Below are 16,738 nucleotides of genomic sequence, written 5' to 3'. Positions count from 1 at the left end.
ACATTTACATTTGTTTTGTTTTATAATCTATTTCATCTGATCCACAGCCTCTCCAACTTTCTTATGGTTACTACTGGCATAATATATCTTCTTCCTTTCTCTTATATTCAATCGATTTGTATCTCTGAATATACACTATGTCCGAAGTAGAAAGCATATAATTGGATCTTGTTTTTTTAAACCTGCCTGACAACCTTTGCCTTTTAATTGGATTGTTTAGTCCACTGACATTCAATGTTTTTACTGATAGATTATCTTAGTTTTTGTTTTCTATGTTTCATGTCTTTTTTTGTTTCCTAGTCTTCATTACTCTCTTCTCCATTAAGTGAATATTTACAGTGTGACATTTTAATTCCTTTAATGATTTTTTTCACTATAGTTTTTTAAAAGTTATTTTCCTAAGGCTTTCTCTAAGGCTTATCAGAATACATGTCAAATTGATACTAACTTTACTACAGTGAGATATTATGTTACTCTTCTTCCTTTCACTACATATATGTTTTTGATGTTTATATGTTTGCTATGTGCATTTTGTTGAAAATGTGGTTTAACATTAGTGGAATAAATTTATTTTCATATGTATAAAAGTGGCACTTTTCAACCTTTGTCATTTTATCTATTGGGATTCTCATATTATTTTAGTCAATTTAAGAAATTCTTTATATCACATTTTAACTATTGTCATATTTGTTGAAATCTTTTTCTTATCCTTCTTATTTTACCTCTCAGTGTAGAAAATTAACCTTTTCATTTTTATTGCTTCAAATGTTTGAAACTTCTTAACCTTCTAAGATACAAAACACATTAAAAGTTTTCTTATACATAGGCTATAAACTCTAGGTACATAGCTAAACTTTTTTTCTCCTCCTTCACAAATTAAATCTCTACATAACTTACTCTGGGTTGTGCTAGAGATGCAGGTTTATTCAGTGAAAATCAGACAGAAATTACTGGTAGCTACATGTCACAGACAGGCAGGTATTAATGGAGATGCTAGTTAACACAATGAGTTCACTGCAGCTTTACTCAGCACACCTGCACTGCTGAGTGAGATAACACACCACAACACACTGATCACACAACATGTGACCACACAAATCAGTCCCTGAATGTAGTATCAACAAACCATTCAATGTTGTATTTCATACTTGATGGCCATGCTTAGTTCAGTTAGATCATATTTTGATGCTGCTATGATTAGGATTTAAGTTGATGTCCCTACAAATTGTTTACCAGTTTTCCCAACACTATTTTTTTTTTAAAGAATAAGAAACTCTCTTTTTTCAACTTGAGATATGACAACTATATGCAGCTCTTGCTATACTAGATCATTCCCTAGACGGAAAAATAATGGTATAAAGCATAATGGCATAGAATAACGGTACAATGGCTCAATGAACAAAATTGGAATGGGGAGGGCAGATCAGAAAGATACATTTAACATTAAATAAAGTGAAATCTACCAAAATTCATGATTATACCATTAACTTATATGCAGAGTACATCATGAGAAATGCTGGGCTGGAAGAAGCACAAGCTGGAATCAAGATTGCCGGGAGAAATATCAATCACCTCAGATATGCAGATGACACCACCCTTATGGCAGAAAGAGAAGAGGAACTCAAAAGCCTCTTGATGAAAGTGAAAGAGGAGAGTGAAAAAGTTGGCTTAAAGTTCAACATTAAGAAAACGAAGATCATGGCATCTGGTCCCATCACTTCATGGCAAATAGATGGGGAAACAGTGTCCGACTTTATTTTGGGGGGCTCCAAAATCACTGCGGGTGGTGACTGCAGCCATGAAATTAAAAAAAGAAAAAAAAAAAAAAAAGAATCCATAGGTGGTAGGAGACAGTAATTGTTTGTATTGCTGTGAAAGCACTTCATCAGGCATTCAAAATATTACTGATACTTTCATTTTTATTTTAAATATAGTATTTTTCTGAAAAAAAAAAAAGACGCTTACTCCTTGGAAGGAAAGTTATGACTAACTGTGACGGCATATTCAAAAGCAGAGACATTACTTGCCAACAAAAGTCCGCCTAGTCAAGGCTATGGTTTTTCCTGTGGTCATGTATGGATGTGAGAGTTGGACTGTGAAGAAAGCTGAGCACCGAAGAATTGATGCTTTTGAACTGTGGTGTTGGATAAGACTCTTGAGAGTCCTTTGGACTGCAAGGAGATCCAACCAGTCCATTCTGAAGGAGATTAGCCCTGGGATTTCTTTGGAAGGAATGATGCTAAAGCTGAAACTCCAGTACTTTGGCCACCTCATGCAAAGAGTTGACTCATTGGAACAGACCCTGATGCTGGGAGGGATTGGAGGCAGGAGGAAAAGGGGAGGACAGAGGATGAGATGGCTGGATGGCATCACTGACTCGATGGACATAAGTTTGAGTGAACTCCGGGAGTTGGTGATGGACAGGGAGGCCTGGCATGCTGCGATTCATGGGGTCACAAAGAGTTGGACATGACTGAGCGACTGAACTGACTGACTGAACTGATGAAGAAGATGTTTCTAGTCTCAGAAAACACAAGTCAAAGAGTTTAAGGGTAAAAGATCATGACAAACATAACTGATCTCATAAGGATCAAAAACAAAATCCAAAAATCAAAACAAACATCACATTCATAATAGAACAGTGTTTCTCAAACAGGGGTGATTTGCCCCACAAAGTGACATTTGCTTATGTCCAAAGACATTTTGGGGAAGAGGAGCTACCGGTATCTGGTGGGTGGAAGCCAGGAATGCTGCTAAACACCCTACAAAGCACAGACTGGACCCTCAAAGCAAAGAATTACCTGGCCCCTAGGTCGATAATATCAAGGCTGAAAAATGCTAATATAGAGAAAGCAAATGATGGAGAAAGTGGGATAGAATTTAGTAATCTGTGTCTGGGGGACCCAATATGAATATTGTTTTGATTATTGTTCTTAACCTTGTATTTTCCTATAATTTGGAAATTAATTCCAAATAAAGCATTTTTAAAAGCCTTTTAAAAAGTACTATGCTGTTTTAGAAAAGGCAGAGGAACCAGAGATCAAATTGCCAACATCCAGAGGATCATCGAAAAAGCAAGACAGTTCCAGAAAAACATTTATTTCTGCTTTATTGACTGTGCCAAAGCCTTTGACGGTGTGGATCACGATAAACTGCGGAAAATTCTGAAAGAGATGGGAATACCAGACCACCTGACCTGCTTCTTGAGAAACCTATATGCAGGTCAGGAAACAATAGTTAGAACTGGACATGGAACAACAGACTGGTTCCAAATAGGAAAAGGAGTACGTCAAGGCTGTACATTGTCACCCTGCTTATTTAACTTCTATGCAGAATACATCATGAGAAGCACTGGGCTGGAAGAAGCACAAGCTGGAATCAAGATTGCCAAGAGAAATATCAATCACCTCAGATATGCAGATGACACCACCCTTATGGCAGAAAGTGAAGAGGAACTAAAAAGCCTCTTGATGAAAGTGAAAGAGGAGAGTGAAAAAGTTGGCTTAAAGCTCAACGCTGATTCAGAAAAAGAAGATCGTGGCATCTGGGCCCATCACTTTATGGGAAATAGATGGAGTAACAGTGGAAACAGTGTCAGACTTTATTTTTTTGGGCTCCAAAATCACTGCAGATGGTGACTGCAGCCATGAAATTAAAAGACGCTTAGTTCTTGGAAGGAAAGTTATGACCAACCTAGATAGCATATTCAAAAGCAGAGACATTACGTTGCCAACAAAGGTCCGTCTAGTCAAGGCTATGGTTTTTCCAGTGGTCATGTATGGATGTGAGAGTTGGACTGTGAAGAAAGCTGAGCGCCGAAGAATTGATGCTTTTGAACTGTGGTGTTGGAGAAGACCCTTGAGAGTCCCTTGGACTGCAAGGAGATCCAACCAGTCCATTCTGAAGGAGATCAGCCCTGGGATTTCTTTAGAAGGAATGATGCTAAAGCTGAAACTCCAGTACTTTGACCACCTCATGCGAAGAGCTGACTCAGTGGAACAGACCCTGATGCTGGGAGGGATTGGGGGCAGGAGGAAAAGGGGAGGACAGAGGATGAGATGGCTGGATGGCATCACTGACTCGATGGACATAAGTTTGAGTGAACTCCGGGAGTTGGTGATGGACAGGGAGGCCCGGCGTGCCGTGATTCATGGGGTCACAAAGAGTCGGATATGACTGAGCGACTGAAATGAACTGAACTGATGCTGAGATGATTACTTTATCATACATTAAACCACTGCAGAGAAAAGTGGACCTCTTTGGGGGCTCTCTATTCTATTTCATGCATGACAGACATCTTTTTTCCCAGTGCCACATTCTTTTCATCTCTATTTCTATATAATTCTAGCAACCTCATTCCATTAACAAAAATAGAACTGTTTTTAAAATATATATATATGTACCTATATATTGTTATATTTGGTTTTTCCAAATTAGTTTTAGTTTTCTTATTTTAAAAAAAATCTTTTATTGGGATCCTGATTTGAAAGCACTCTTTCAATTCAGAATGCCATTTCACACACTTCTTTGGGAAACATCTCCTGAAGACTCAGAGTAATGAACATTTCTGGTTAGGAGACCTAATTATCAAAGTCCATAAGAATAGTTCTTTGGAAATTAATGAGGAAAGGCATTTTAATATATGCACCTTAAATATGCAAAGATCACACAGCTGGGTTGTTTATTTGCCTGATCATTTTTCAGGAAACAGAGAGAGAGGCTGGGCTCTGAAAGGCTGAAGCAGTGATTCCCCAATGATAGCACCACTCATGTAATCCAAGCTTTTCAGGGTCATCCGAAATGAAAAGTGATATTAAACCACATGTAATACTAAGAATATGTTTGCATTAGAAAAATACAAATGCATTTTCAAAGGTTGACATGTTGGAAAATGCTTTTGTATTTTTTAAGCTATAGAATCTTAAAGCCTAAGTGACTTTAAATTAACTACATCTATCACAGATACATTTCTCTACAAGTATTTGTAGCTCTGTCTGGAACATAGCAGCATACCAATATATCAATGAGTTAGAAACTTGGATTCTATTTCACTTCTATTTTATCTCTGTTTATTAACAATTTCTTCAAAGGTAAAATAATATAAATAGGTTCACTAAAGGATATGTGTTAATATAGTAGTCTTCAACCTTTTTAGCACCAAGGACCGGTTTCACAGAAGACAATTTTTCAATGGACGGGGGTGGGCGGTGGGGTGGAGAATGATTGGTCAGGCAGTAATGGGAGTTGACAGGCAGGATGGTGGTGCAGGTGGTGATGCAAGTTATGGGGAGCAATGGGGTGCAGCATATGAAGCTTCGCTTGCTCACTCACTGCATACTTCACGCTATGCAGCCAGGTTCCTAACAGGCCAAGGACTGCTACCAGTCTGTGGCATGGGGGTTGGGGATCCTGTAATGTATTTAATAACTGTCTCACAAAATCATTTTCAAAAGAGAAAGACCCCATTTGTGGTGGCTGGTAGCTTTCATGTTCCCAATCCTGTCTTTTCCCTTTTGTCCCATATCTGGACAACCTCATAAAAAGGAGAGCTTATAATGTTAGGCCCCAGCATACTCAGTCCCTTGGCACTAAACTTTCAAAGTATGCAAACCCTAGCCTGAGCATGGGACTCCCTACCTGGCTTACCTCCTAACTGTAATAAAAACTCAAAGCCCTGAATTGTTCCTGTTCTACTCCAGATCAAACCAGAGCCATTTTCCTTGAATGATACATTTACTATTGACTGTTGTGAGTAACAAATCCTTTTCATACCCACTGGAGCCCAGGTGTCATTTGTCCCAACCTCCATAACTTCCTGAGGCAGGGGACTGCCTAGCATCCAGTAGGAGATGGCAAATAAAACACCAATAAAACAAAGAAAACACCAACTGACAGTTTTGCTCACTGATATCTCAGAATCACTTGCCAAGGAGCTGGATGATTCCAATCTCTAGGAAGTCCTCCAGAGAAAGACCAGGAGAGTAATAGCATCATGTTTGTAATCTTGAATAAGTTAGAATTTGAAATATACTAAAGCAAATGTCTAAGAGAAGGTTAATAATTCACACAACTAAATCTGAAGGGATAAAATTAAGCCCAGAAATGCAATACTAAAGACCTAACTTCAGTAACTTTTATTATTTTAACAAAAACATTTAAAATGAAAACTTTTCTTATACCTAAACTGCACATTAAAAACCAAAACACAGAATCCCAGTTCTCACCCAAATGGCACTCCAAGGGCACCAAGAGGAGTCACCAGGACCGTGGGGACCGCTGTGTAAGCCAGGAAGTTTCCGATCTGGCCGACAGCCACTGTCAAGAGAATCACAAGGACGTCACGGCAATTACAAAACTCTCTTTGAGCAACATCCCAGAGTTGAATTCTGCAAGACTGTGCTCTGAAAGGGCTTCTTTTCCATTCCAGGTGAGGAAGGCTATATGGGACACTGTTTGCATGTTTAAGAGTCCTGAGGGCAGAGGACAGCAGGCCCAGAAGTATCTATCACTGCCCTAATTAGTCAAGGGAGTAGCTTCAACTTGCTATGAAAATTCCCGACTTAACCAACAGTGATTGACAGTGGATGCAATAAAAGTGTATTTCCACTTTCTTCTTAACATATCCCTGTTTTAAGACAGATCATATAGAGCTTCCATGGCCCTTCAAGCGGCCTGGGATACATTCCAGTGACATACTGCTGGCACGTCCGGTGGAAACACTATTGCCTGCACAGGACTGTGTCTGAGGCTGCATCAAGATAAAGCTCAAACATGAGCTCTTCAATAAAGCAACATCTGCCAGAAAATTTATTGCCTAAATACAACATGTGACAAATAGACCTCAAGATACATCTGAAATATCTAACAAAATTTTTCTTTACATATTTAATGTTCTGAAGTCTAACTTTATATAACACATGACCTCTGTTAAGGCTGAGTGAAGAAACTCTCTTTTGTAAACCAATGACACTGAGCAAAAGTTCACCAGATGCCCACAGACAAACCACAGATGAGGAAGCAAGAGGTGCTTTAATTTCTTCAGACCCAGGGCAATCTGACCTGGATAAAATTCAGGGCTAATTTCAGGCAGCAGGAACCTCTACCCTCTCCCTCCATTGCTCCCCACCCTCTTGGTCCTCATTCCAAAGAACAAGCTAAGCTCAACCCACAACCTCCACCCAGCCCTGCCAGACAAATGACTGATCTTACAAAAGACCAAGCTTTTCACCAAAAAGAGTACTTACTTGCAATTGTTCCTGCCCACCATACAATGTCTGTTAAGTAGGAGGTACCTGTAAAGAGTGAGATAAACGTGTCAGGAAGGTATGAAGCGAGAGGCTTACAAGCTACATCCTGAAAAGAGGAAGTCAATCCAAACAAAATCTTTATAAACTGTAGGGTTTTTTGGCTCAACATGTCACCTAGAGACAAATATTCTTTGGAGTAACATTTTATATGTTGATTTCAAATGAGATTTGATCTTCAAAGTACAATTCTCTCATGCATTGACAGAAACCCATGTATATGATAATTTTACTAGCATAGGGTTTAACGACTTGCTACTTAAACAGGTTACTCAATGTTCATAATGTAGAAGTTCTGTGACATGGCTCTTTTTGAAACCATGTGAAAATGGCTGAAACAGACCCTTACACTCACTCAACGACTGACACTGTACACAGTGTTTCTCTTTTACTTCCTGAGATTACCCTCCTATGTTCCCACGCATATGCCAGGGCAGGCAGAGATGGGAGCAGCTGTCCAGGCCCTTGTCACATCCAGCCCTCCTTTTGTCCTTCTTCAGGTAGGTCAAAATGCTCCTAGTCCAAGAGGCTTTTTTCAGTTCCGATTAAAATACCTAATTCTATTCGGATGTTTTAATTTTCAGTAATTTGGTATAATGAACATAGGAAGCCAACCTGTTTCACTGAGAAGCAGAGCTCCAGGTATTTAAAAAGTACCTTTAAAAAATGAGATCAATAAGTAATGATAAAGTAGAAGGAATGGTCTAGTTCAAATAGCACCATTTGGCAACATCACAGTAAAAACTTATTCAGGCAAGAACCATCGATGGATAATAAATGCGTGAATGAAAGCTTGTTGAGGGATAGGATTGTCACATAGTCTCCATGGATCACCTCCACCAGTTTTATAATCACAAGAGATAAAGTTATCTTTGGGCTTCCCAGGTGGCACCAGTGGTAAAGAACTTGCTTGCCAATGCAGGAGACATAAGAGATGTGGGTTTGATCCCTGGGTCGGGAAGATCCCCTGGAGAAGGGAATGGCAACCCACTCCAGCACTCTTGCCTGGAGAATCCCATGGACAGAGGAGCCTGACAGGCTACAGTCCGTAGGCTCGTAAGAGTCAGACATGACTGAAGCAACCTGCGCACACAGCATGCAAGACTCTGATGAACATCACCTTAACCTAATGGTCAAAGTCAAGTTTAACATAATCAGCAGCAGGACTAGCCACACTGTGTCCTCCTGTAGGTGTACCAAGAAGGGTACAACATTATGTCTTCAGAGCTCCTACCAGAGTGCATCACCTGATCTGATCACAAGGAAATTGTGAAGTGGTCCATATATCAGTTGGCCTGGACTCTTTGAAATCGGCAATGTCATGAAAGACAACTGTTTCAGATGACAGGAAATTAAAAGAGATGTGACTAAACACAACACATGATGTTAGATGGAAAAAAGGCTGCTATAGAGGACAGTGTGGGGTAACTGGCAAAACCAGCTGGACTGCTGTAGATAGCAGAGTAACAAAACCTCTTCACTTACTACATGAGAATGTGACTTATGGTCCGCTTTTTGAGGGCTAATAGGATGAAAATGACCCCTGATGGGCAAGTGGCACCTAACTGGAGGTGCATGCACACCTTCAGGAGATTATCACTTAAGCTCCCCCTTAGCACAATACCTCTGGGAACAGGCACAGCTCTTTGAGGGTCTGGGAGTTCTGCATCTACAACTTTATACTGGGGGGCATGAGGCTTATAAGGATGGGCAGTTGAGCACCGCCTGCTGCAGTTCTGCCTCTAAGCCCTGAAACTGCACCCTTAAAGAGCACCCTATAGCTCTGCCTCTGCTATCAGGCTCCAAAACAGAGGGCCTGACACTGGCTCCTGTCCCATGTCCTTCTGAATGTGCCTGATGTGAATGTGGTCCATGGTGTCCTACATGTCTGAAAATATAGCTGAGCCTAAGAATGCCCTGCAGTGAACACTGCAGAACAACTATCAACTATTAATACAGAATCCTGGTTGAATTTCCCAAAAGTGCTGTGGCTATTTTAGAGCCTGTCCTTACTTACATGTGAAATCTTAAAGAAAGAAAGAGAAAAAGACAGAATTGTCAAAGCAATCCTGAAGAAAAAAAACTAAGCCGTAGGCACAATCCTCCTAGACCTCAGACAATACTGCAAAGCTACAGTAACTAGGACAGTGTGGTACTGGCACAAACACAGACAGATCGATGAAAGAGGACCGAGTCCAGACATAAACCTACAGACTCAGGGTCAATCAACCTTCAACTAAAGAGGCAAGAATATACCATGAAAAAAGACATTCTCTTCAGCAAATTGTGCTTGGAAAGCTGGACAGCCTCACATAAATCAATCAAAGTAAAACACTCCCTCACATCATATACAAAAAATAAACTCAAAATGGCTTAAAGAGATTTCCCTGGTGGTCCAGTGGTTAAGACTGTGCTTTCAACACAGGCAGTGTGGGTTCAATCCCTGGTCAGAGAAATAGGATCCCACATGCTGTGTGGCATGACCAAAATTTAAAAAAAAAAAAAAAAGCCTTAATATAAGGCATGACACCATAAAACTCCTGAAAGAGAACACAGACAAAACATTCTCTGATATAAATCGTAAAAATAGTTTCTTGGCTCAGGCTCCCAAGGTAAAAGAAATAAACAAACTGTACTGAATCCAACTTAAAAACTTTTGCACAGCAAAGGAAACCATCAACAAAACAAAAAGACAACCTATGGAATGGGAGAATATATTTGCAAATGATACAACCAAAAAAAGAGTGATATCCAAAATATACAGCTTATACAACTCAATATCAAAAACAACCTAATGAAAAAATGGGCAGAAAATCTAAATAGACAAGTCTCCAAAGAAGACATACAGATGGCTAACATGCACATGAAAAGATGCTCAACATCACTAATTATTAGAAAAATTCAAGTCAAAACCACAATGAAGTATGGCCTCAAACCAGTCAGAATGGTTATCATCAAAAAGTCTATAAACAATAAATGCTAGAAAGGATGTGGAGAAAAGAGAACTCTCCTACACTGTTGGTGGGAATGTAAATTGGTACAGCCATTATGGAAAACAGTATGGCAATTCCTTAAAGAACTAAAACTAGAGCTATCATATGACCCAGCAATCCTATTCTTAGTTATATACTGGGAAAGATGTAAACTCTAATCTGAAAAGATACATTCACCCCAACGTTCACAACAGCACTGTTTACAATAGCCAAGACATGAAAGCAACCTAAGTATCCATCAACAGATGAACGGATAAAGATGTGCAGTGTATGGGAATACATGTGTTTGTGTCTGGAATATTACTCAGCCATTAAAAAGAATGAAATATTGCCATTTGCAGCAACACATGGGCCTAGAGATGATCATACTAAGTGAAGTAAGTCAGATAGAGAAAGATAAGCAATTATCTTATATATCACTTATATGTGGAATCTAAAAATAATACAAATGAATCTATAAACAAAACAGAAACAGACACACAGACATAGAAAACAAACTGATGGTTACCAAAGAGGAAAGGGAGGGGCAGATAAACAAGGAGTATGGGATTAACAGACAGACAGTACTATATATAAAACAGATAAACAACAAGAATTTACTGTGTAACAGAGAATAATATTCAGTATCTTGTAATAACCTTATGTACTTATAAGTATATATAATAATCTTATTATGTAATATAATGTAAAATAATCTGAAAAATACAATATATATATAAAACTGAACCACTTTGCTGAATACTTGAAATTAATATAATATTATAAATCAATTACATTAGGATTTTTTAAAATATTAACAAAATCAAACTCATATATACAAAAAGATTGGTGGTGGCCATAGGCAAGGGGTGGAGGAAATGGGTGAAGGGGTCAAAAGGTACAAAATTCCAGCCATAAAATAAATAAGTCCTAGGGACACACTGTATAGCATGGTGACTACAGTTGATAATACTATATTGTATATGAATGTTGCTAAGAGTAGATATTCGGAGAAGGCAATGGCAACCCACTCCAGTGTTCTTGCCTGGAGAATCCTAGGGACGGCGGAGCCTGGTGGGCTGCCGTCTATGGGGTCGCACAGAGTCGGACATGACTGAAGCGACTTAGCAGCAGCAGCAGCAGCAGCAGCAAGAGTAGGTCTTAAAGAGTCTTATCACAGGGGAAAATTGTTACCATGTGTGGTGATAAATGTTAACTAGATTTATTGTGGTGATCATTTCACAATGTATACATATATCAAGTAATTACACAGTACAACTGAAACTAATGTTATACATCAATTTTATTTTGATGTTTTTTTAAAAAAGAATACTATGCATCCACTTAAAATAAAAAATTTTTTTTGTGAATCACTGTTATACACGTGTAACTAATATTGTACATCAACTATACTTCAATAAAAATGCAATTTAAAAATCAGTCATTCATCTGCATTTACCTCATTAAGGGAAGACTACCAGTTCACCAGGTGACATACATACGTACATGCATGCATGCTCAGGTGCTTCAGTCGAGTCTGCTGCTTGGTGACGCCATGGACTGCAGCCCGCCAGGCTCCTCTGTCCATGGGATCCTCCAGGCAAAAATGCTGGAGTGAGTTACCATGCCCTCCTCCGGGGAACCTTCCCAACTCAGGTATTGAACCCGCATTTCCTGTGATTCCTGCACTGCAGGCAGATTCTTTACCTGCTGAGCCATCAGGGAAGCTCACACACATACATATATAAAATTAAAAATAACAACGACAACAACAAATTTAGGGTCTCTCCTGGTGGTCCAGTGGCTACAGACCACATTCCCAGTGCAGGAGGTCCAGGTTCAATCCCTGGTCGGAGAACTAAGAGCCCATGTGCCATGAGGTACAGTCAGAAACAAAACCCAAAAAACACCACGTGACGCAACCAAGCATTCCCATGCCACAGCCAAAGACCCTGCATGCCCCACAGAGACTGAAGACGCCACGGGCTGCAACTAAGACTTGGCACAGCCTAAATAAATAAATAAATATTTTTATATGCTGTTTATTTAAAAATGAAAAGTCATAAAGCCCACTTTCAAATACAGTGTATGAGGAGCCTCATGGATAGTTCCCTAGCAAAACAACCATAATTGGTAAATAAAGCAGTAAAAATAAAATAAAGTCTCTGGAAATTGTCCCAAGAGGATACAGCAAATGAAGAAACATTTTTTTCAAGAAAATCAACAAAATCTCAGTAAGAACAGTGAGTCTTTAGCACATGAGCCAAGACCCACTTCTCTCCCTGCTGCAGCTCAGCTGGACAGACGTGCCACTCCAGGCTGGTGTGACCAAAAGAGAGGGCTCCTTCCCCTCTCAGCTCTCAGTCACCAGAAGAGCAGGCCTCCAGCACTTCCAATCCCTTCCAACTTCAAGTTGAAGAGATTAAATATCTGGTTAATCCATCCAAGGGTTGGAGGCTCACTTCCTTCACTCAGTCCCTACTTTTAGGGTACAGACTCTACCCTAGGCATGGCAGGTCCTAATCATCCTGTCCCAAGCATGAAGATAAATGTAGGGTGAATATCCTATATCTGGAGAGGCAAGAAGAGAAGATCAGAGGCTACTACCCCCACCCACTAACTGTTCTCAACAAGTAAATCTGCCTGAATTTAATAGGATATGGTTGTAAAGCAATCTATGCACTGCAGCATTGTCAAAAACAGTAGAGCAACTAGCCAGCAATTAGTAGATCTGGGTGTAGTACCCAATGAGGCAGACAACAAAGAAATCAGGGTAAGAGATGATCGAAGATTGCCAGTTGCCAGTTGGATGACCACTGTCATCCCAGGGTAAAGGTGCACATATCCAAGGCTATCCCCTCTGAGGAGTAACATCAGAGACTTCACATTGCAGGGGAATGATAAATGGATAAATATACTTTATCAAGGTACTCTAAGTCACTAAACAAATAAACAAACAATAGGTTGGAGGTGGGGGTAGGAGAATATGCATCTAGAGTTGCTACCACATATTACTTAAAATCAACAAAAATATTGTATCGGTATCAACAAAAATATCATGAGGTAACAACAACAAAAACCATTTCAAAAATGGGGAAAAGATTGGAATAGATGTTTCTCCAGAGAAGATATACAAATAGCCAATAAGCACATATAGAGATGCTCAAAATCACTAATCTTTAGGGAAATGCAAATTGTAACAATGATGAGATACCACCGACACCCATTAGAAAGGCTACTATCAAAACAAACAAACAAAAATCCAGAAAAACAGCAAGTGTTGGTAAAGATACAGAGAAATTCAAAGAAACCCTTGCTGATTGCTGGTGAGAATGGAAAATGGTGTACTTGCTGTGGATAACAGAATGGCAGTTCCTCAGAAAGTTAAATATAGACTTAGCATATGATCCAGCAATCCCCCTTCTGGGTATATATCCATAAAAACTGAAAGCACAAATTTGAACAAGTATGTGCACACTTATGTTCTTAGTAGCATTATTCACAATAGCCAAAAAGCCATTAGAATCCACATGTCTATCAATGGATGAATAGATAAATTGATAAAATATAATGTATATATTCCCTTTTGTTATGCATGAAACAGCAAGCAGTACAAAATCTACTGTATCAGTGCTTTAGTAGTATTTGTCTTTGTTGCACTAACTATAAATGTTCTGGAAAAGAACTATTGAAACGATGATTATTACCTGATTGGTAATAATAAAAAAATAATTTTTAACTGAAAAAAATTATAAGATGCACCAAACAAACAAGAAAACATGCAGTATATTACAAATATCATTTAAAGGGGGGAATGCAAGCAACAAAATTGCCCATGAGAGCATCCAGATTTTAGATATAACAAAAACTTCAAACCAGTTATTTAAAATATGTTCAAATAACTAAAGGAAATCATGCTTAAAGAAGTAAAGATATGATGACAACTCATCATCAAATAGAGTATCAATAGACATAAATTGGGCTTCCCTGATGGCTCAGAGGTTAAAGCGTCTGCCTGCAATGCGGGAGACCTGGGTTCGATCCCTGGGTCGGGAAGACTCCCCTGGAGAAGGAAATGGCAACCCACTCCAGTATTCTTGCCCGGAGAATCCCATGGACGGAGGAGCCTGGTGGGCTACAGTCCATGGGGTCACAAAGAGTCGGACACGACTGAGACTTCACTTTCAGACATAAATTATTTTAAAAAAATGAAAAGCCAACTGTAAATTCTGGGGTTGAAAGGTAAAATGACTAGAATGAAAAAATCAATAGCAGATTTTAACCTCCTGGCAGAAGAAAGAATCAGTGAACTTGAAGACATATTGATAAAGATTATACATTCTGGAAAACATTAACAGAGAACAAAAACTAAAGAGAGAGAGGTACAAATAAAAATTAACAGCACCTCAGAGAAATGTGGGACATCATTAAGAATATCAATAGATATAATGTAATTATCAGAGGAAAAGAAAGTATCAGAAAAAATATTCAAGGAAAAATAGCTGAAACTTACCAAATGTGATTAAAAAAAAAATCTACACATCCAGGAAGCTCAAAAAACTCCAATGAGACAAACACAAAGATATCCACACCCAGTCACATGATGGTAAAACGCTCAAAGACAAAATTGTGAAAGAAGCAAGAGAAAAACAACTGACAACAAGGGAATTCCAATAAGATTAACAACTGACTTCTCAGCAAAATAGTGGAGGCCAGAAAGCAGTGGAATAATACAGTCAAAGTTCTTAAAGGAGAAATCTTACATCCAGCAAAACTATCTTTCAAATATGAAGGCAAAACAAAAACATTCTCAGATAAGTAAAACTGAAGAGAACTGAGAACAAACAGAGCTTACAATAAACATTAAATGAAGTTCTTCAGGTGAAAGCAAGTAAATTCAGACGGTACTTTGAATACATACACATATACACACACACACTCCAGGAATGACAGAGGTAACTGCGTCATTATAAAAGTCAGTGGAAGTGAAAATATATTGTCCTTTCTCATCTTGCTGCTGCTGCTGCTGCTAAGTCACTTCAGTCGTGTCCAACTCTGTGCAACCCCATAGACAGCAGCCCACTAGGCTCCCCCGTCCCTGGGGTTCTCCAGGCAAGAATACTGGAGTGAGTTGCCATTTCCTTCTCCAATGCATGAAAGTGAAAAGTGAAAGTGAAGTCCCTCAGTCGTGTCCGACTCTTAGCGACCCCATGGACAGCAGCCTACCAGGCTCCTCCGCCCATGGGATTTTCCAGGCAAGAGTACTGGAGTGGGGTGCCATTGCTTTCTCATCTTAGATGATTTGAAAAGGTACTGAATGTATATTATTGTATTGTCGGATCAATAACATACAGCATTAAACATTATATAGTATACATTATAAATACACACATATATAACATATAGTAATAAATTTGATAAGGGCAGCACAAAGGATATGTGTGTGAGCAAAGTTTTACCAAGCAAGAACATGATAACTTGATGGTAACTTGATCCACAGGAACAAATGAAGAAGATAAGAAATGGTAAATAAGAAAGTAACATAACAAGGACTTCTCTGTGGACCAGTGGCTAAGACTCCACATTTCCAATGCAGGAGGCCTGGGGTTGACCCCTGGTCTGGGGGCCTCCCTGGTGGCTCACACAGTAAAGAGTCTGCCTCCAGTGCAGGAGACCTGGGTTTGATCCCTGGGTTAGGAAGATCCCCTGGAGAAGGAAATGGCAACCCACTATGGTATTCTTGCCTGGAAAATCCCATGAATGGAGGAGCCTGGCAGGCTACAGTCCATGGGGTCAAAAAAGAGTCGGACACAACTGAGTGACTTCACTTTTTTTCAGTGCTACAATTAAGAGTTTGCATGCCACAGCTAAAATCCAGCATGCCACAAAGAAGACTGAAGATCCTAGGTGCTGCAACTAAGACCAAGCACAGCCAAATAATTTCTTTAAAAAGAAACATAACAGACACTATAAATCTGTATTTGACTTCATTTTCTAAGCCTCTTTGGGATATAAAATAATATAAAGTATACATTATCTTTATTATAAGCTACAACAATACACTGTTGGGTCTGTAACATAAAAAATGTAACATATATAACAATAATAAAGAAAGAAGTTACATGTATATGTATGGCTGACTCCCTTTGCTACTCACCTGAAACTATCACAATATTGTTAATTGGCTATACCTCACTACAAAAGGTTTCTGGTGTTTAAAAAAAAAAATTACAAAAAAAAAAAAAAAGCAGCAATGCAGCTGTATAGGAGTAATATTTCTATATCTACCTGGATTTAAATTAGTATAAGTCTGAAGTAGATTCCATTAGCTAAAATATAATGGTAAATCCTAGAGCAAATAACTAAAAAATATGGTGAAAAATCATTAGAGGAATTAAAAGGTTACACTAGAGAAATTCACATAATGCAAATAAAGCCATAAATGAGTAGAGAAACAGAAAA

At 38.9% G+C, this 16,738-nt stretch overlaps 1 protein-coding gene across 1 annotated transcript in view; it reads right to left on the bottom strand.

Annotated features, from left to right (window-relative positions):
• Window positions 1-16,738, bottom strand: part of NIPA1 (NIPA magnesium transporter 1) — a 50,034-nt gene that overhangs the window by 21,144 nt on the left and 12,152 nt on the right. Inside the window, exons 2-3 of the mRNA XM_027554392.1 lie at window positions 7,245-7,292; window positions 6,225-6,315 (exon numbers count right to left, since the gene is read on the bottom strand). Coding sequence (XP_027410193.1) covers window positions 6,225-6,315; window positions 7,245-7,292 — 139 coding nt within the window. The remainder of the gene's footprint in view (window positions 1-6,224; window positions 6,316-7,244; window positions 7,293-16,738) is intronic.

Source organism: Bos indicus x Bos taurus, chromosome 2 (assembly GCF_003369695.1).
Source record: "Bos indicus x Bos taurus breed Angus x Brahman F1 hybrid chromosome 2, Bos_hybrid_MaternalHap_v2.0, whole genome shotgun sequence".
In the NCBI taxonomy this organism is placed as follows: Eukaryota; Metazoa; Chordata; class Mammalia; order Artiodactyla; family Bovidae; genus Bos; species Bos indicus x Bos taurus.
This window is presented reverse-complemented; position numbering and strand designations above follow the sequence as displayed.